The following is a 23,188-nucleotide window of genomic DNA, read 5'->3' on the forward strand; positions in this document are numbered from 1 at the left end:
ATTTAGTCTTTAAACTGCATCAATCTCTATAGAAAATACATAAGAATTAAAATGCCAAATTCAAATCTTCCATTGATATAAATCTGAACCAGCCCCAAGAGCATAAATAAATTTATAAAATTCTGTGTCAAGCCCTACAACTCTTTCCTTCCCCCACATTCTGGTTCTGGCCAAGGTACACTTAACTTCCGTTGTCAGATGCATCTAGTTTAATAACCAGAAATTGGGCTTTAGACAACTATAGTACTTCAAAATGACAGTGTAATTAAATGTTAAGTCAAAGCCATCCAATGCCTTGTAAATTATTAAACCAGCAAATGACGTGCTTTCAAGCATGTCGGGTGCTCTTATGAGAATTAACCATTAAAATAATTTGTCTAAGGAGTTACTCTGGGAGGAAAAAAAGGATGCCCCCCAAAATTTGTCAAGTAATTCCTATTAATCGATAATGTGATTCATTCTGAAACAAAATATAAACTGCTTTTAAACAAAGATTTTTTGAATATATCAAATACTGATTGTTTCAAAGTAGTGGTTGCCTTGTATGTACAAGTAAAGTGCTAGCCATTTATTTATTCAATATTTAATTAATTTAAACACCCTCCTTTCTCACTGAAAATATGCAAGGTTCTGGACTTTCAGGTCAAGAACCATACTGCCCTGATTACTTCAAGCTAGTTTGTAGTAATAAATGAGAAATAGATCATACTTTTATTTTTAGCAATCAGATCTTAATGTGATATCGACAGTAATATGAATTCATAATTAGTGAAAAAAATGCAATTCAGTACCCTTCAGAAATTTGAGGCTTCCATGTTTGGTAAGAATTCTTGGGAAGGGAGCTGAAGTTCCAATACATTTCAGCATATGATGGAAGAAACTATTAAAAATTAGGCATTAAATAAAAGCAGAGCATAGTCAATCTATCGATAACTGAACTGCTAATGGTATTTACTTGAAAATAAGTCTGGTGTTTTCCACAAATCATTTACTTTTAAAATTGGAAAGTCTTTGATTTCTGAACAAAATGGAAATTGAGACTCTTGGAGGGAAAAGACAATACAGTATATTGTCCCCTATGACTATTATAAGTGTTGTACCTTATGATTCTTGACTCTTGATGAATGTATCTGTTCTTTTATTTATACCGAGATCATTTGCACCAAGATAAATTCCCTGTGTGTCCAATCACACTTGGCCAATAAAAGAATTCTAATTCTAATGTGAAAGCCTTGAAAATTTCAGAAGTACTCATTTTTGGAGCAAGGAAGCAAAGAAATTTCACTTAAAATGTAGTTAAAGCCAGCATCTCATTTAATAATCAGTTTGAAAATAATGTTTTATTATTGTTCCTGATCAGAATGAATTACAGGTTTGTTTTATGTCTGATTAAAATCCAAAACATAAAGTTGATACATATATGAACATATATGTACAATTTAGTAACTAAGCCATAGTTTAGTTTACTTCCCACCTATAGATAGCCAATGAAGTTTTTTATTCACTACAGACTAGGGTCACACCTGAATTTTCAACTGTACTTAATAGTAATGAGATATGATGAAAAAGTGTCATAAACTATGGTTTGCACAGTCATAAAATATATATTTTAAACTTTGATTTTCTTCATTTTTGTCTCTGATAAACTAGCATACAAGGATTCCAAATTGTTGTAGTTATTTCAGAAAAAATTAAGTTAATTTAATTAAACTTTTTGATGCCTTCCTTTTCTCACCATGGAATGCACTTTCTGTTATGTGGATAATATATCAATTAACTGAGAATGCACTTTCTGTTATATGGATGCCATATCAATTAACTGAGATTATTCTTTAATGATATATAACAAAGATCATAATTCCTCAAATATTTTATTCTTTATGTATGTATGTACGATTCCTTTAGCTTCTGTTATTTCCCAATGTTTTATTCTTTAATAATCACTACTAGAAGTTGAGGAAGAAAATCTAGATAAAATTTGCTGCTTTGTTTTAAGGCACAAATTATCATATTTTTTGCACTGTAAGATGCACCTCCCCATAGCTTTGGGGGAGGAAAAAAAGAAAAAAAATCTGCTGCTGCCTCCAAGCAATTTGCCTCCTTGCAGCAAACAGCCTGGTCAGCTTCAGTACAGCCTGATTTAGCACAAGCAGCTGATTGGCGGTTGGATCGGCCTCCTGGAATACCACCTATCAATTGTTCCAGGCTATGGGGATCGCCGCCACCCATTGCTGCTGTCAGGATTCCAGTAGTTACCCCAATTAAATCATGAGTCTCGAGCCAAACTTCCAAAACTTCAAAGGATTTATTGGGAGTTAACATGTCGGCATGACCTGAATGTAGCCAACTCTGAAACACATAATTCACTGTCATCCTGGACCCTGATTTTCCCCCACCCCATAATTAATATTCTCCAATGAAACACGTCCCCCATAATTCATATTCTGCAACGAAACACATCCATTGCCAAGTGTCATCAATCATGCTCTCCAATTAGAGATTTGCATGGCAGAAACTTCAGTCGCCTCGTTACATTCTCTGAAAAATATAAATGGAATGCACTTTGATTCCAAACTGCTGCACTGCTCTTTCAAACTCCTCCCCTCTTTCTATTGGCAACTATAAAACAGACATAGAAATGTTTTATGAGTTGACAGCCTATTGCCACTTCTGCATGCCCATTTTTGGCCTCCGCATGCCTCATTTTTGGCCTCCACACATCCTGTTTTCAATCTGTTCTGGGCAGAGGGGATTGCTGCCACCTGGAATGGATCGAAGACAGGATGCGCAGAGTCCAAAAATGGGGGACATGGAGCCAAAAATGGCCAAAGGGTGGGGGCCAGCGGGCGGGCAGGGCTTTGGCAACATGTTCTCTATCAGACACACAGACATTTCCACCCACTTTTTTGGGGGGGGAAATGTGCATCTTATAGTGCAAAAAATACGGTACTTATAAAAAGTTTAAAAAATCCAGAGGAGAAACATTTAAAAGTGAAAAATTTTGTTTTTAGTTTTGCTTCATAGAGGAAAAACATTCATCAGTAAGATTAGTATTAAAAAAAAATAAGTCACAAACATTCTGTTTAAACCTGTTAGGAATTCCTATCCTAGTTAATATGTTGAATTTATATGATCTAACTATAGAACTCAAGAATATATTGTTTATAATATCAGACCTAAATATAGAACTTAAGAATATTATATTGTTTATACTTATTTTGTCTAAAAACAAAAACTACACAATAAAACAAAACTACTACAGTTTGCGTTTTTGTAGGATATTGTCATTATTTTTAAAAATGACTCAAGTCCTAAACAAAATTGATGAAATATACTTGTCTGTTTTAAACACAGAAGTGTTTTATTAAGTCATGTTTTTAATAACTTAAAATTGATTTGGGAATCAATTTTTGTTATAAAATATTAAAAACATAACTGCAAGAAGATTCTGTTGAGCAAAATAGTTTAAACACAGAGACAGCTTTTATTTTAAGGATCAATTTGATTTGCAGTCTCATTTAAAAATCTTTCTCATTTATTTAATTTGTGATCCATGCAACTATATTTATTTTGGAGTGAAATAATGGAATAAATCAAATTAGTTTTTCTTTAACATAAATTTGGAACTCACTGAAACCAATCTTCTTGATCAGCATTGTAATTTTTAAATTAGCTACAAAGTAATTTCAATGTCATTCACAATTATAAAACATAAAATATGCTTGCATATGCCAAGAACCTGTACTGATACTTAAAATTGCAGCAAAATATACAGAAGTACATAAATAAATATGGGTATTATTTAGCACAAAGAATGAACAAATATATATTTTAATAAAAGAGGAAATATTACATTAAACACAAGTATACCAACACTGATATTGCAACAATTTCTTTATTATACTAATTTAAATTGTAATTGTAAAATATTATACAAACTTTTAACTTCTCCAGGACTATTCATTAAGCCAGTGCAGAAAGCAAAGCAGAGAAATGACTGAATTTGAATACTGTTCCCCAAATTACAGAAATAAATAAGATACCAATTTAAATTTTGAGGATTACCAAGTGGAGAATGTTATGATTGTCTGTGTCTTTCTACAGATTCATACTTGTATTATCATCCTTGCTTGCATTTGGAAAAAGAACAAACAAGGTTTTGTTTTATTTTTAAAATAATATTTATATAATTACATTTGTAAACTATATGACAATAAATGCTACATTACTTCTGCAGACTTTTTGCAGCCAAAACATGAAACGTTCAAGGTTTAAAATTATGAGTAGAGGGAAAAAAGCACTGAAGACATTTTCTCTAAAAGCAGTATTTTAAATCCAAGTATAGAATTTTGTCTATCGTATGTAGAAGCAGTCCGCATACAATTCACAAAAAGCTTTCAAAATTTACGAAGGAAGGAATAAGGAAGAAGTATTACAGTCTTAACATCCTATGGATGTTCTGTCTGCCACATGGCAAGCAAATCAGTTTCTGATGTAGTAGTGGAACTTATTTTGAAACTTAATATTCTTCTCTGATAAATAACTAAATTCTAGGAAACTTACAGACCTTGAAAACAATACTTATCAAACAAAAACATTTTATCTAGTGTATTACCCAAGGGATATTCTAATAAACTTCTCTAGCAACCTTTGCAAAATACAAAAAAAAACTAATATAGGTACTGGTTTCAAAGTTCTAAGTTATGTGAATGATACTAAATCATAAGTTATTCATAGGATCTATCACTTCTAAAGTGTCATCCACTACATCAAATCCAGAATTCAGAGGAATTGAGCAGCATGTATAAGACAGAATAAGTAACTAAGTTTTATGTTCAACAATACCATTCAGAAGAGGCTGTCCTTCATTTACTCCCTTGGATACGATTGTATTGTAAATATCTTCAGGAAATCCAGTCTTGCATAATGTGCCATCTTCACAAGTTGCCTTTATAGGTGCCTGTAATGCAAGACAAAATTTATGTAATACTTTGCAAATCCATTCAACTGAGAAACATTCAACTTGGCATGAACCATGAATTTGCTACTATCTTGTACAAACAGCTTCTTTGTTTCCAAATGGCTGCAATTAGAATTCCAGGGGTAAAGGGTTAATCTTTCTGATAACTGGAATGGAAGGAACAAATCCCACTTGTCCAGCAAGATCTAAATAATATGCAAACTTGATTTGTTAATCCACTGAGTGTTTGAACTAAAACAGGCACTTAGTTTGAAATAGAATTATGGAGGGGACAATCATATTTCTTCAAGTAGAACTAAATCTTATACAAAATGAAGTTTGTTCGATACTGATTATGATACATTTGTACGCTTTAACAACAATTATATGAATGATCACTAAGAACATCAATACATTTTGGGGTCTATCTTTTCAACTTAGCCTTTATCTACATAGACACAGAAATTTAATTTGTTGGTCTATCTAAAGTCAAGTATGTCATTGAGAAAACATTTTGTTTCATGTTTCATAAAACATTTCTCATAATAAAGGAAGACTAAGTAAAAGATCTGTGTTACCAGAATGAAAAACTGCTTTACATTTCCTTTAGTTAATTTGGCTGATTGAAATATTATATTTTTCATATATAAGTGTATTATACTTATATATGGGGGTGGTGTATTTATTCATGAATCAAGAAGTTTCACAAGCTTGGTTTTAATTAATAAGCCATACGTGAGAGAGATTTATGCTTTAAGGTAAGCCTTTTTAATAAGAGGACTTCTATTTACATGAATAATAGTAGGACATTAACATCTGTTTCCATCTTAGGTTCCTTTATATCTCTTGGCAAACAGCAGCACCAAACAAAATATAACTAGCAAATGATTCCTATATTATAAAACTAAGTATTGGGGTTATTTCTTAAAAGGAAGTGGGGAGAGGGAACAAATGGGGTTACCATTCAGAAGTAGAAGTACCAGAAATATTTCAGGCCAAAATACAAAATACAGAACACATTCCATAAGCTTTTAAGCTACCTTTTGAACATCTTCAGAAACAGATAATTTCCTAGGTTGGCAGCTGTATGATTAACAGGATTTTAAACAAGCCTAAAAAATGCATGGGAATCTGTCAATCTGTCCAGCACACCACTTATACTAAACAATTCCTATATACTAAAAAATAATGTGCAATGAAATAAAAACTTTGGAACATAGATTTTTAATGTTTTTGTTTTTAACCTTTCATTTTTTTTTCCAGAAATGAGAGAGTGGTCTCTTCCCCAAATTAGCCAACTGTCAACATTCCTTAGCCACAAACACAAGAGGTATGAGAGAATTTAATTCAATCAGTAAGTTATGGCCTACTGCCAATCCTAAAACTGCTTCCTGCCATTCCATGCAAGAAAACTGTCTCATTCTTTCCTGCATGTAAAGCTCTGCTTTGTTTTTTTCTTCTTCAAAGAATAGTAAAGCCTCTTTTAGCCTTCTATGAGTAGTTGACTTGAATTTAATATAAGCATTATACCTTTCACAGAAAACCCAAACTATCTCTTCTTTATTGCTTCATGGTGAGTCACTGGTGTATACTTAGCAGCTGATCACGTAGTTTGCATCAAAAGCTGTTCTCTCTAAATGTTGTGGGGATATGTTAATATGCCCTATATAAAAGTGAACTGTTACACAAACTAGATAAGCAATGGCTTTTATTTTATGAAATGTTTACATTATTTTCCCAATATTTTAACTAAAACATATTAAACTTAGGACCTGAGATCTATTAAAATCATCTCTTTCTATAGGTATTGCTCTAATAAATATAATGCCAGGAAGTATACTATAAGAGAATCTTGCAAAATGAATCAAATTTTTGCTGCGGAGGTATCACCAGATAACTAATGAAACAGATGATGCAATGAAATATAAGTCTTTATATACGGTCCTAAAATTCATACTATACTACAATCCTACTCAGACTGGTAAAAATGACAGGAAAGTATCAGTTTTTCTGAATAACATAATGGAAAACATCTTAGTGTACCCTAAATTCCAGTTAAGTGCCCCTAAATATATTGTTTTTTAGTTCTAAACATTGACATTTGTTGAAGAAAGTCATAAAGGGCAAGTTGGAGGTTGAGGCAATGAATGAAAGCATTTATACGTAGGCCAATATGACACATGTGTATAATGAAATGGGTCTGCAACAGCATTGTCACAATCATTATCTTGCTTCTTTTGATGTCTATGGCTGTTGGGTTTCAACATTCTGATTGGCATTCTGGCTACAATATTGTTATATAAGGTAGTATCATAAAATATGACAGTTTGTTAAACTCAAGAGAGCATTTATGGGAAACAGCCTTCCCATCACACAAAGTCAACTTTGCTAGACAATTACTAATATTACTGCCATGTCTGATTATTATAAGCAAAAATGCTCTTGATAGATAGATCATGGCTGTCAGAACTATAAATACAGTGATTTTAATTACAAATTGTCTACATTTTTAACTGGTGTTTCTCGGTGGACCCACATGAATTTAAAAATCATGCTTACAAGCAATTGTTGAAGAATTAGTGTGAAATATCCATGAAAACACTTCCAAGATAAATTCCACAAATATAAAGTATTATATTTTGATCTATACAGTTCACAGACTTAAAATCAAGGTTAATATGGTTAGTGGAAACTTCAGATTTGCTCTCATAAAGTGATAGATCCAAAATACAAATTCACTACTCAGCAAGTGTCTTATTTTACTACTAAGCCTAAATCATTTAGGCTGGAAAACCGAATAAAAGACCTAGGCGTTTTTCAAGATGCCTTTTCAAACTGCATATTATCCCTTTTCACATCATTCTCACAGAAAGGGAACCTTACATGAGTGCTGGAAACAGGAATAGACATAATCCTAATCACATGGGTGGCATAGCCTTACGCTGTTTGCTTATGTAAATTAATGTAACTGGGAAGCTGGCAGCAGGCCTGAGAACCCCTGTGGTAGGGATTATCATGTGCACATACTGAACTTTTGTTGTTTAATCTATACAAATTTTTGTGCATACAGAATTCCAATGTGATCCTGGGAAAAGATAGACAAATGCTACATTTTGGGAAATACATCCAAAGCATTCTACAACCTAATTTACAGTTCCGTAACAGCCACAGGGCCAATAACTACCTTTCTAATTCTGATCATATTAATGCCTGATTAATAACACAAAAGATGCATGTATAAAATTGTTGATATCATTAAAAGAACCCTGAATCTCCAATGTCGTATCAGGCTTATAACGTACCCTTCAAATGCAATCCTTGGTGCTTATTTCCCACCCTGCCTTATCTATTTTTAGAGACTTTTAATTAAAATAAAATGAACAGGAAGCTGGAATGCTACAAAGTACTCACCTACTGCAAAGCATAGCCTGTATTTCTAAAAATGTCTTTCAGGTCCTCATCAATCTGAGATTCTTCTATAGAAAATAAAATGAATAGTGGGCTGCAATCCAGTACTTAATTTGCCTCCTAGTATATAACTATTCTGAGACTGGCCATGTTCATGAAAGTTTACATAACAGTCTAAAAATTATAAATAAGCACCTCATCAGTTCAGAAAGATTGGGTATGCTTAAAGTGTAAGACTGAGGAAAATCCATTTAAATAATATATTCTTCCCAGTCCCACCCTCTTTTTCCTATATGTATAAGTATTCATTATTTTATGATTTACAATAGCTTTATGTTTAAACCATAATACCTTAATACTAGAAATAACCTTTCAAACAATGATTGACAACTTCATAGAAAGTTGACATTCAAAAGGGTTGTGGTTTCTCTAGTGGATTGAATATAAACTGTGCTGAACGGCAACATCCATCCTCACTGTTCTTGTTTGTTTGTTTAGCAGGGTAAAACTAAGTCCTAAGACTAGGAAAATTTAATTTATCTGATGCCTTTTATTGCATCTCTTCTGTTAGAAAGATATATAGTTTAGAAAACCCAAACCAAGAAACCTTCTAACTTTATTGTTAAAAATATAGAATGAAAACCTACAGCACCATATAATATTTTCAAATTATATTACCAAAGCATCAGCCAGGTGAAATTTCTCTAGTTTATAACACTAGAAAGTCATAGAAAGAAAGCTGAGGTGCAGAGAACATAAAGCAAGCAGAATGAAGCTCAAACAATGAGAAAGGAGATGGACAATTCACTCCCTGAAATAATTTATAATACCAATTTACTAAGGAACAATTCTGGTAATTGATCACAGCTCATGTCTACCAGCCTAAAAAAGGATCATGCTTCTGATATTTTAAGTACATTATAACTTCATTTATTTCACCAACATGAGGCTACTCCAGAAATCTTCAGATCACAACAAAAACTTTAAAAAATAGAAGAAATTGCAATGTTTACTTTTTAAAAAAAATTGAAATGTGCATTACTTTTTTTAAAAAAAAAAAATCCAATAATACCAAGTTTTAAAGTGTATTATAAAAACACACTAATTAATTTTTTTAAATTGCATAAGATCCTTAGAAAACTTTTGGTTTCTTTAACTTTCATTGGCTGACCCTGAGAAGACCTATTTAAGTTATTAATCAAGAAATTAAAAAAAATAGGAGAAGTAATTAGAGCAAATCCAACTGAACAATGACTGGAACCAAAGAATTTAACAAGCTAGGTCACAGAATATCAATTTTCAACACAGAAGACCTTGGGTGTTGGCTTTACCTTAGGCAGAAAGTCTATAGACAGAATCTGTATTATTTTTAATATCTGTACAGTACTTCAAAATTGTAACACTTTTCTAAAGAAAGAAATCTCAACAATACGTCTTTAACAATTCCACTTATTTTGCTATTTTAACAAAGAGATTTGGGATAGAGCTAATTAATTATCAATATCTCTTTTGTGCTAAAATTGTCTGTAAGCTGATCTGGGAAAATACCCAAGACTTTGCAATGGTCAAATTCATTGGGGTTAGCCTATTCCACAGGTGTCAAACCCATGGTGTCATGTTGATATCATGTGACATTTCATATATTTTCCCTTGAGCTGGGGTGGGCGTGGCCTGCACATGATGCATTTGGCCCACGGGCCACCAGTTTGACATTCGCAGGCCTCCAGTTTGACACCCCTGGCCTATTCTCATCATATATAGGACTATTAGAGCCAATTAAAATTTCTATTCATATAAGTAATATACCCTGAAAAAGAAATTCCTTCACATAGAAAACATTCAAATCAGAGAAGACTTTAAAGTTTTTAAAGAGAATGGTTAACATTTGCCACAGATAAGACTTAGATAATTAGAGAAGTGAACAATTCAACATATGATTTTCCACTTATAATAATTTTATTAAATATTACAATATACATAATTTTATGGACATCTCCTCCTCTTAAAGTGTAATAAATGATTTCGCCTTCCCATATCCCACTTTTTTATTAAATGCGTAAAACCTGGTCATTTCAGTTCTGATCTCAGCAACAGTCTATTAAGAGTTCCCAGAGATAACAGCATATCTATTTAATATTTACAAATAATAAGAGTATACAGACTTGTCTCAAATCTTTTGCTGCTCAGTCACCATAACTAATTGAATCTATCTTTATCTTTTTTGAGTAGATGGGTATGCTTCCAAACTAAGCAATACACTGAAGGCACCCCTAGTATGTCTACAGAGCCTATGTAAATAAGCTGTAAGTAAATATGAAGTAGAAGCTGGTATTAATATTATGATTAATATTATGATTAGTCCTCTATCTTGTTTTTATATTAGTTAGTTTTGTTTTGCTTAATTATATGTTAAAAATAGGAAAATTATTTTTTCTTATGCTTTTCATTTCCTCATATTTTTCCTAACCATTTTTTAAACTGTTATAAATAGTATCACTTAAACTTCAATACAGTACTGATCATAAATGAGTCACTAAGCAAAATGGCAATTTCTTCTAAAATTAAGAACAAGTATGTCAGCTGAACTGTAGGTCTTCAAGTCATGTTGCGATATAGATGGATGGATCCCCTAATACTCTGAAACTATATTATCGTGATTAAATCTCATTAAATATACTATTGCCATTTTAAATAATGAACTTTTTCAATTAAATAAATACTTCTCTCATTTTTCCTAGATCTCAAAACTCTTAAAGTCTTCAAAGTAATCTTCAGTATAAAAAGTACAATAGACACATAGCTATATTTAAACACTTTAAGTCTTTCTTTTATTTTTGGACTTCTCTGTAATTTTATGATGTTCTAACAAAATGTTTGGCAAAATAAAGTTACAGAGAAGTCCAAACCAAGTAAAATAAAGGATTACAATTCAACTGGAGAAGAAAGAACCTATGTGTGCTACACCTCAGTTTACTTACTTTGATAAAAGCAAACACAAGCCTAGATTTCAGATTCACAGAACTCAGATTTTAAAAAGTTCTCAGAATAGGAAGTTTGCTTATATTAGAATTCCTGAGATAAAGACATTATAACCCACAAATTTAGTTGCTGGAAAGGATATGAAGATTGGGAGATTCTTCTGTGGGCTCAATTGCCAAATGACCCTGACAACAGTAATAAATTTGGTTCACCAAATTAAAATGTGTCCATTCCCCACTGAAGCACCTTAAGATTAAGCCAGCTAAGAGATGTTTGGTACTTTTTCCCCACTTCCATCATAATCAATGCAAAGACAGAAAAAAACCCTTATATTACTATATTAAAAGAAGAGATAGAAATACGTTTTATTTCTGCTATATTTGGAATGATTTAGCAGACTTCTGTTGAAGACACCAATGAATTTATTGTTTTGTTTTCAACACTTTGCCCACATTAAACTGTACTATTAAATCTTAGAATCCTTCCAGTTAACTTCTCATAAGAAAAATTGGGATCATGTTGTACAATGTCCAAAGCATCCAATACTTTAATCAAAATGGCAAGCGCCATCTCTCTTGTAACATACATGCAACTTCATCAAACACAAATGAATAAGACTAAGTTTGTATAACAACGCTAATACTTTTTTGTAATTTGCCCATTACAGACTACTGTGTTTGTTGTGCTTTGAAATGAAGTTCACTTAACTGCTCCTATGTGAGTGCAAACTCAGCTACTACTTACCACTGGAAGCCTTTTTTCAAGTTTCAACATGCAGCTCTTTTAAGCAGATGATTTACCAAAGCTCAAGAGGCTCTTAAAACAGCAGCACCTATTTTCAGTTTCATGTGGAATCTTGAAAAAGTGGGTTTAAGAATAGCAGATAGAGTTGTGCACATTCCAGCTGCAAAGCATTTTTTCATAACCATATTCCAGTATGTACAGCCCTACAATATTATATATAAAATAAAAAACACAGTGATGGAACAACACTTTCCTGAAACTGAATGTTCTGGTATGCTATGAAATAACTGATCTGAAATTCAAAGTTTTCTGCCTGATACAGAAAAATGACGTTATTCAAAATATTAACATAGTTGTTTAATTAAAACATACAATTTATTCACTTATATATAATTTGTGCATAGTTGACTGTACACATACTTTGAACTCTATGAATTATATGCCATTGTCTCCTAACTATAGCAACATTGAAGATAGCTGTACCTAGCATTGAAACAGATCACAAATATTTTTTTGATAATTTACTTCAATTCTAATATAAAATTCACATTTCATTATAACAATCCTCAATCATTTACCTTTATTTTTCTTAGTAAAACCAAGAAATTGATTTCAGATGAGTATTATTCCAAAGTCCTCATCTAATAACTCTGATTCAACAACTTAGTTAACAACTAATTTGGATTTCTGACCATTGCAGTGCCCCATGGTCATGTGGTGATAATTCCTTACCTTCCCTGCAGTCAATGGGGAAGATAGTCGAAAGTCGGAAGTTGCTCTCACATGATGTACTCACTTAACAATGGAATTTCCATTGCTAAATGGAAAAGTTACCTGATGTTGAGTTTTATGACTGCATTGCTTTGTGATGGAAATTCTAGTCCCAATTTCTGCCATTAAGCAAGGATACCTAAATAGCATTTTAGCTACTTTCATTATATTATTTGCATTATTGAAATATCAATAAGACTTTTTGCTTTCTGCTACATTTTGTTACCATCTCTTTTATTCTGAATACTGGACAAAAAAAAGACAAAGGATCATACTTAATTTCTAATTCTATATGACAATGCTGCATTGTGGTATAAAATCAAACAGTATCGAATGAATGAGAAACTCTGTCCAATTCAAATGTGATTTGCAACCTGATGCATATCAGTGATTTTAAAAACTTGTGTGTCTGACCCAAATATCTGGATGGTATGTGCTGCCAATCATTATGCTAATAACATATAAAGTCAGTATCTGCCAGTATTTTCTTATTTCATCCATGGCCTGCTTGTCTGCTTATATTAGTATCTTCAATAGCTTACAATAATTAACACAGAAAACTAATAGAATTAGTTTTTACTATTTCCATTGGGGGGGGGGATACAAACCTGGTATTAGATAGCATTTTCTTTTTCTAGTCCATCCTCATATCCACCTTTAATGTTACCATCAGTTTTTTATTTTATTTTTTGTAAGAATATGCTAAAATGAAATCCTTAGCATAATAATCATCAATAAGATTGATCCTACTTACACTACACTTAGTCTGGAAAACCATCAAGTCACAAATTGTTGAGACTCACAGAGTGACCTTGGTCCAGTCATACTCTTTCTGACTGACAAACCCTATCTGATCCATCCTGAACTCCTAGAATGATAACAAGATATTAATCTAACCAATACATTTCAATTTAAAGTGAAATAAAAACATTTTCCATTCATACACATCAGCAAAGCTGGCTGAGGAATTCTGGGAGTTGAAGTCCACAAGTCTTAAAATTGCCAAGTTTGGAGACTTCTGTCGTAAACTGTTATAATTCTTTGGATAATCTATGGATTTTTTACATATCCTTAAAACAGAAAGCAGAGTGTATACAAATAGAACACATCAGTTTCCTAAATGAAGAATAAGAAATATAACAAGAATAACCAATACGAAAGTCACCAAGAAGCTATCTTCATTTCATAAAAATAGTTCTACTGAATTTCTTGTATTTATTGTTATAATCTGCCTAAAAGATTTCTGAAGCAAGTGGAGTATGGGATCTTTGCTTCTAGAAAATAATATTTTAAGAATAGTTAGCCTTCTTTTTGAACTACTTTAATTTACAAGGTATATTGCTTCTGCTATTATAGCAAGCTTTATTTCCACTCTGTCCCAGATATATAATGCTGATACTTATTCATAGGGATCTATCAGGGATGGGAGGAGATTGGGCCCTTGATTTGCATATAGGGTCAAATGTCACAATATACAAACTGTCATATATCACTGCATAGGTGTCCTCTCCTGTCATTGTGGCTAGCCTTAAACTTTTGTGAATAAATGGTCAAAAATTATTATTTTTTTTAACAAATTTTATTCAGTTTTTCACATAAAAACAAAAATCTCTTTTTAGTGGACAACATATTTCCGGGTCATCACCTTTACATTCAAATATGACAGCAATTATATATGCATACTTAATTCTTAATTCTTAATTCTATTATTACCTTTTCCATTCCAAATTTTCAGTAAGAAGAGAAACAAACAGATTAATTCTGGCCTCTTTCATTAATCTCAATCGAAACATCTTTTTGTTTCATTTCAATTATTTCAAATATAATCCTTTAATATTTATTTTAAAAATAAAGATAAACAATATGTGTTTGCCTAATAATAATAATAATAATAATAATAATAATAATAGGTTGCCAATGTCCCTCCTTGCTTTTAATAGTCTATATGACTTATTAATTTAGTTGGTTCTTTAGTCTGTCATATTCCCTTTCTATTACACATTCTTTTTATAAATTCTAAATTAGTACAAGTTTTAACACTAAAGAAAAAAAAAGTATAGGTTTCCCCCCTTTTACTGCTTTGAGTGTGACACCTCAATGGTTAAAATATACCTTTATTCCCTCATCTTGATTCCCAATAAACCATTATTTTTAAGAAGTTACAATAATAATCATTACATCTTTTCATTTGGATTCCGCAGCATATTCCCCCCCCCTTGATTTTTAATAAGTTATCAGTATCTATATTACCCTATTTTCCAAATATTTTTAATTGCAGAAATATTCTTATTACTCCTTGTCACCCTGCAGAATCCACTTTTTAATTCATCAACCATTATCTCTGACAAAACAATTTCTTTTCAACATTTTACTATTTCCGTATTTCTTTATTTCATGCACCTGCTTCTTACTGCTTCTCCTCCCCCTCTTTTCCCCATATCTTTTCTCATTCCAGTTTATATCCCTCTCTTTCTTAATATCTTCCTTTCCTCTTTTCTGCTGGGTCTTTCTGCCTTTCCCGACTTCACAGGTATTCCCCCTTTTGATTGCCTTCTTAAATTTCAACTTTTTAACCTTCCTTCTTTCCCCACTTCTTTGTAGTGTTCTTTGTGTTAATTGTCTATTTAAGATGTCTTCTCCTTGAGTCGACTCCTCCTCCTCTGAAGCTCATTCTTCTTGTTCTTCAATCGCCATTTCCATTTCTTCTAACACAGAACAAAGTGATTCGCCTCTTTCCTATAGTAATTTTCTCATATTTTTAAGTTCCATTTTTAATTCCCGAAGAGATATCATTACACACTCTTGTATTTTATGATTAAAGTCCACAAAAACACCACTTTTACTTTCCTTCTTTCAATTTTCTAAAGTTCTCAATTGTTCCAGCCCAGGGTCTATACCAAAAACATCAATCAATCCCATAGTCAGTCTTTCCTTGCTTTTTTCTTTATCCTAGTTCTGCTTTCACTAAGATTCTTATTTTGTTTCAATATTTCTTTAATATTATATCCACACAAGTTCATTCAGAAACAGGATGCTTTCCCTTGTTTGAGCTCAAGTTTTTGTCAAAAGGTGGCACTCTCCATTATACAAAGTCTTCACCTTTTCCCCCTATTTTTTTATTTAGGGTTTTTCGAACCTCAATATTCCAACACAGTAAACTTTATTCCATTTGTAAACTTTATTATTATTATTTTTTGACAATCTTAAGTCCAGCTTTATTTTATTCCTGTTTATTGCCAAAATATTTTAGTCCAATTTAGTTAATTCTTTAGTTCTGGCTTCTTCCTTTCCCGGTTCAAAGTCCCGCTTAGCTGTCAGAAATATTTTCTTATTTTTTTTCCTGTCCCTTTGTAATTTCGCTGCTCACTTTTCTTTTCTTAAAAATTCCATGTTACCTTAATCCTGGGGTATTTTGTTTAGTTGCATCGCCCAACTGTCCCGGTTCAGATGTTATCCACCTCTTTCTTCCCTCCTGCACAAATCTTAATCCATCTGAGTCCTCCTCTTTGGGGTGGCCATTTTAAACCACCACTGCAGTCGTCTTCAGGGGGGAAAAGACCAAGCCCAGGAGGGGAGATGCAGCTCCCCTCACCCTGGCTTGCGTCTTCCCCTTACTCCACCACCACTCCAAGGCAGCTTCAGCCCCTAATCGTAATGATAGGGGCTCTCCAACAAAAGAGCACAGACCATAGCCACAGAGAGATGCGATCTATGGTCTGTCAGCGAGGAGACTCCGCCTTCTTCAAATTATTGAAACCATACAAACCTGTTGGAAATTTTAGGCAAAGGAAGTAACAATGGCTACAGAAATTTAGGCCCATTCTAATTACAATAACAACAAAATCCTAAGATTTTGAAGATCCCGATGATTTGATGGAAGTGATTCAAATGCAGGAGAGGTTAATTTTGTCAAATAATTTCATTATTCCCAGTGTTAGTTTCTTATTTAATACTGTATTACACATTTGAAATCTGCCTGTTTAATAAGAAAACAAAGCATTTCTTTAAAAAAGGGATTTATTTTGAGCTTCCACAGAAAATGAATGACAAACTCAACATTTTTTTTTATTTTAACATTTAGATTATATCAGTAATACTTGTACCAAAACAAACAAGCAATATCAAATATCAAATCCTGGGTACTTCCCAATATGCTTATACATTTCTTACACTGAAATTTATTCAGAACAGAAATAAGAACTTTTTATCCAGAATTATTTTTTTGGAGAGGAAGAAGTGGGTGGAGGACAAAATTGTAACATTACACAACTTTTTTTTAAATCAGTTTTTGAAAAGTAATATACTATAAACTATACCTACATAAAGGAAATACAATGGAACAAAAAGGTCCCATCTATTAATCTACCACAGTATCTTAAGGTTAATTTGAAACATAGTCCTAAGCCTCTTTACTGATTAACATGAACTATATGTAATGGATGTCATCATCATATTATGCACCTTACAACTTGTGCTTAACCACTGATTAATGTAGACATGGATTTGCACTACAGAAAAAGACCACACAATTTCTAGATTATGTTACAAGAAAAAGAAACAGTGGTAACAGTTCCATATCATGTAAAGTTTAATTTGACTGTTTGCACCAATCTCCATGGCCTTATCTAGCTACTAGAAATATATCACACAAATTCAGGCAATGGGTTGATAAAGATGAAGAAAGGCATTGCCAGCACAGAAAATAGTAACAGAGAACAAACAGTTCCCACTCTTATGTCTCCAGATACAATTCAAATTCTTGACAAAGGATATCTATTCTACTTTGCTAGTACTCTTTTTAAATCTATTCTATGATGTTGTTATAAACTTGACTAATATAAACAATATTTATTGCTAAAAACTAGAAAATTAGACATTTTCCCTACCAATGCCTATCACAATGTTACCCCCTTTCTCGATTTTTTAAAAAAAACATTTTCTGCAGTTTTCCTCAAACATTCTTTCCACAAACTCAAAAGCACTGATATTATATATCATTTTTATTGTAATATTTTCTATAAGTTCCAGATTCTATACAACAATATATTGAAAATGTCCAAGAATATCTAAGAATAGTCTATTATCCAGTCTTTCATCTTCAATGTCGATGAGAATCAGTTTCACTAAGTTCCTAAACAATGAACTTCACTTGTTTTAGAATTAAAGAAACTCATGGAAATATTTGGCAAATAAAGAAAAAAGAACAATCAAGTTAAAGAATCCTCATACATGTTTTGAAACAATGCTTCAAACTTTCTATTGCATAAGGTATATATGCATAATGCAAAAGTTCTAAGCTATTTCTAATTTGTAACAATCCTGATTAAATAACAATGCTAGGAAGCCAGACCAACTGTTAAAATAAAACTATTTTCCAAGTCAAGGTTTATGAAATTGAATTCATTCCTAAATTCTAGAATTGTTACACAGTGTTTGAAAAGTCTTAACAAGATTTAATGGATATCCAAACAAGGAGGAAATTGGATTCTCCAACCATGACATGCCATTGACATTAAATTATACATAAAGCAATATAACTCTCACTGTCCATAGTTCTTATTCTGTTTTAATTTAAAAACAATCTTGTGAAGAACACATGCAGAGAATGGAATAACATCATGGTTCAGACTTCAACCTGTCCTTATCAAAACAAAAACAGGAGTACTAACAGGTTAAAAATATCAGGGATAACTTAAGAAAAAAGTATTCTAGGCAGATTGGTACAAATATGAATTTATCTTTAAAGGAAAGAACAATAATTCAAATCCTAACTATTTCTAAATCTAGGAATATGAAACAGTCCTTCAAAGGAGAAGTATGGGGCATTTAAGTGAAAGAGACTGGAGAGATAGGAACCCAAAGGGAAAATTCCCAAATGTTTAATATTAAATGTTTTAACACCTTAAATGCATGAGGAAACCACCAAAACTACCAAAAATTAACAAAAGAAAATGATAAATATTATAGCAGCAAGAGAAAGTGCTTCCCATCCTTCAGTCAGTTACTGGTATATCCAGTTTATATTTGCAGAATAGCGCTTTGTTCCATAGCCATGATTAAGGCTCAATTGTACGTAATCACCTAGTCACACAATATTTAAAACAGGCACTATCAGTGCAAAAAGGTGGTCCCATCAATAACACATATACAGACATAAATACTACTTTCTCAAGCTCACTGCATAGAAAAAATGCCTTTACCTTTTCTAAAAAATGCTCCAACCAGAAACGCCATTAAGAGCCGGCGATATGTACCATTTGTCTCTGAAATGTATTCCTTTCATCTTCTGCACTAAGAATCAAATTGCCTTTTACACTGACCAAGGAACTAGTGTCCATGCTGCATGTCTCACCCTGGCACCAATTCAAGGAAACTCTAGGAAACTTGCAACCTTTTCTGCAAGCACATACATAACTCAAATGTGCATGTCCTGCTATCAAATAAAGATTATTTAAACTAAACCTGCCTCAAACAACCACATTCCCTCTTTACAGGATACATCTCATAAGCACTAATATGCATGTCTTCAACTGGGACAAATGCCTACAGCTTCTATTAATAATATCTGCTTCACAAGATACAATCCTGCAAAAAGACCCTTTTATTATCCTAGACTGCCCTTGCAGCCCAGGACAATTCCATGCACATCAGGCATTCATTTAATGAGCCATGACAACTCTATTATCAGTTTCCAAAATCTGCACCACCCATGCATTTTCTGTCTGGGATAACTAAATTCTTCTTCCAGAAAGCCCAGACTCCTGTAATTTCATCGGCTCACCCTCAGCCTAGCCCAAACCCTGTTGGAAGATGAACCTAATTTCCTTTTTTACTGATATAATGGTGCAAAGCTTTATCTCCACAGCTGCTATAAACTCAACAAAGGGAAAGTTGAGACCACCACATATTATCACCAATGCACAATTTCATGTACTGTATATCCCTCAACATTCGCTGTGGCTTTCAAGCCTACTGGTACAGCTCAGCAAATGTAAAAACTCTGATTTGGAGACAACCCTAACTTTGAAAATGCTAAACTCTCAATAAGGAAGATTTGCATTCCTTATTGCAAATTTGCAAATACAAACACAATGGCAGGTCAAATAGCCATCCATGCCTGCACTCCTGGATATGAGACAGAAGAAGTTCAGCCAAAACTAAAGATGGAGTAGCCTTGGGTCTACTTGCCAGCACAGACTGTTGGCTGAGGGAGGTGATAAGCTTTAACCCAAAGTAACCCAGGTTATTCCGGTGGAAATTTTCGCTAGTTGCTGCAGTAGCAGCAGAAAACAGCAGGAGTCAAACTGGGAGGGAGCGGAGGCGGAGGCTGATTAAATTCTTCCTGGGAAGAGATTAGAGGATAGAGCTGAGGGGCGAGGTAACAGCTTAGCGCTCTTCTCTTCGCAGGACCTGAGTCCACAGAAGGGGGCGTTAGAAACACGTTAGACCCACTGCAACTTTGGGGGCTGTAAATTACTTTATAAGAGTCATCCAGGGCTCATTTCCTGACCCCTCCGGGTGGACGTTGCACGGCTATTTGGCACACTGCCACCCGATTCTTGCCCGATGTTTCCAGGCCGTTAAAGACTTTGAATCCCTCGTTATTCAAAAGGTAGACTTGGGAAAAGAATTCAAATTCCGTTTTTCTCCTTCTGGGGAGTGGACCGAGGAAGACAGCAAAGGAGTCGGAAATAGTTAATGGGATAGACTGTGCCATGTTACACCGGGTTCGACCTTCCAAGGTTGCATGAGTAGGAACAACGCGCGGAGCATCTGCCGTAGTGAACCCCAGGCGGAGCGCGTGTGAGTGGTCAGACACAAAAGCAAAGCCAGGGGTGGCCCTTGCCACGCCTATTGGTGAACAGAATCCGCACCCTATTCCCAAGCTCGAGGGCGGGGGGGACCCGAAACATAGCCCAACTTTCTTAGTCACGTAACTTCCACCATCCTATCTAGACTTCGAAATCGCCAAGTCCGCGCGTATTTCGTTTCCTGCCTGCCCGCAGGAAAGGCGCACTATTTCCATAATCTCCAGGAGAAGATGTGGGTGGTAGCGGCGATTCCTTTCCCACGCTCCTCTCCTAGGAAGAGAAGGCTCCCAGACTGTCCCGTTTCTAGTCTTCAAATTAAAAAAAATAAATCATTTTTCACACCTAGCCCGCCAATCTCCATTTCATTCACCTGCCTTCCCTTATAATATTTGCCGGATAGTCCCTTTCTTTGCAACCGGCGCCCTCCTCCCAGCCACCTTTAATTTTGTTTTGTTTTCTCTCACGCGTGGAGGGCCCACTGCCACATCCCACAACAACGGATTGGAGAATAACTTGGTTCTAACTTATCGCCTACTACTCCCTTTCACTCCCCAATCTCTTCTCTGGGTTTGACCTGCCCCTCAAGTATGACTTGACGCCGAAGCAGCCACCTGCTCTGCTCAGCCCTAGAAAAGAAGACCGGGGGTCTCTAACTCCCTGTGCAAGAAGCCAAGAAAGCAGGAGCCTCCGCCGCTGCCATCAAACAAAACCCGGCTCTGCAATGTGAAATCTTCTATTCCTATTCGATGCACCCCGACTCCTCTTCTTCTTCCTGGGTTGGGTTGGGGGGGGCGCCTCTGCTCAAGCCTCTTTCTTTCCCCAAGGCTGCTTCTGTTCAAACTGCAGTTGCAGAGCCCGGTCCTTTCCCCGCACCAGTGCCCTCCTGAACCGCAGGCCCACCAAGCCTACAAGGCGTTTGAAGAGCAGTCGCCCTTCCCCAGTTCCACTTCGACCGTCCGATCGCCGGCGCCCCTCAACCCCCCCCAACCCGCCACCGCCCATCGCCGGCATCGTCAGGAACAAAGAGCCCCCAAGCCCAGCTCCTCTGTTCTTTCTTTTTTTTATTTTTGGCCCTCCTTTTACCTGCTGCAGGGCCGCCAGTACGAGGCAGAGCAGCGGCGGCCAGATCCGAGGCGGCGTTCCCGCTTTCCGGCACATGGAGGCGAAGGCAGCGGAGGAGAAGAGATGCACAAAACGGGAGAGCGCTTAAGCGGGGCGAAAAGTCCGCGGGGTCGGGGAGGGAGGCTCGACCGTCTTGGGCCAAGGTGAGAAGAGAGAGAGAAGGCAGGAGGGGCTGGCGGAGACTCGGGCAGGGCTGGTCTCGAGGGAAAGGGCGACTGTGCTCTAGGTCAGCGGCAGCTCGGCTCCTTATCCCTCCCTTCGCGTCCTGGGTACCGGCGACGGTCCGCGCACACAAAAGGCAGCGGGCTACTCAGTCTAAAATCCGGGGCGGGGGGGTAGCGGCTCCTTCTTGGAATATAGCCCTGCTTCCTGTTTCTCAGGCTGCCTCCACCGGCGACTTGAAGCAGCCGGTCCTCTTCTTAGTACGTCCCCAACTGCGCCTTGGCACCGCCGCTCGGATGCCGGCTAAGCGGTTTCTGCACGCTGCGTCCCGACTGCCTTTTTTTTTGTTTTTGTTTTTTTGCCTCCTTCACTTTTCTGTGCCTCCCCGAGCAGCGGTAAGAGCCGCCGCCGCCGCCGCCGCTCGCTCCCAAGGATAACAATACCGGAGCAGCTTTTGCCTAGCTCGCGCTGCGTGCTTCTGGCTGCATGTGTGCGCGCCCGCGTGTGTGCGTGCGTGTGCGCTTTTCCTTGTGCGAGGCTGCCGCTGCCGGCTTCGCCTCCTCTCTTCTCCACTCCCCCCACCCACCCCCTACCCTCCCTCCCCGGCTGTCCCTGCCGGCCTCACGGCCAATGAGAAACCACCGGCTTCAGCTCGGCCCTCACTTGGGCCAGCAGCCGCCCACCGCTTGCTACCCCACAGCCAAAGACCGAGCTTCCGTGCTGCAGCTGCAGCCAGAGATGCGCCGAAGAAGCCTTGGAAATGATTGCCGGGGCCGGGGGGAGGCAGGGTGTGTCTGGCATGGCACGAGCAACACGCGCGCGAATGCGATTTTAGGTGGACCGGGAAAGGGCGGGGGGAAGGGAAAGAGAGGGAGAGAGAGTTGAAGTGATGTTTAATGAATCAGCGTGAGAAAGCTCGGCGGTGTTCTTATTTGCGGCCTGAAGCGCAGACATGCCAACGCCGAAAAAGAGAAGCAAAAGAGCTCGTCGACGCCAGGGAACGCCGCTCGGGCTCCCATTGTCTGAAGGCGCTTCGCAATGAAGCCACCTGCTGGGGGAGGGAGGGAAAAAAAAAAGTCGTTATTTAAGGCGGCGGCCTTTGCTTTTGTTTTTATTCCTCTCCCCTCGAGTGTTTGAAGAGCCTGGAATTTGACCAGCCGGCCAATTAGAAAAGTTCCCGGCTCTGCGGTTTATTGGTTTAGCGAGCCTTTTGTCTCCGTCCGGGGCCTTT

At 35.9% G+C, this 23,188-nt stretch overlaps 1 protein-coding gene across 1 annotated transcript in view; it reads right to left on the bottom strand.

The window, feature by feature from the left end:
• Positions 1-22,523, bottom strand: part of CDH2 (cadherin 2) — a 156,433-nt gene extending 133,910 nt beyond the window's left edge. The window contains exons 1-2 of the mRNA XM_026670370.2: positions 21,757-22,523; positions 4,846-4,960 (exon numbers count right to left, since the gene is read on the bottom strand). Of these exons, the coding sequence (XP_026526155.1) occupies positions 4,846-4,960; positions 21,757-21,831 (190 nt within the window). The 5' untranslated portion in view covers positions 21,832-22,523. The remainder of the gene's footprint in view (positions 1-4,845; positions 4,961-21,756) is intronic.
• Between the last annotated feature and the right edge of the window lie 665 nt (positions 22,524-23,188).

The sequence above is a fragment of the Notechis scutatus genome, chromosome 3 (assembly GCF_049901735.1).
Source record: "Notechis scutatus isolate UNSWTSFEM ecotype Mainland chromosome 3, rNotScu1.2, whole genome shotgun sequence".
Lineage (NCBI taxonomy): Eukaryota > Metazoa > Chordata > Lepidosauria > Squamata > Elapidae > Notechis > Notechis scutatus.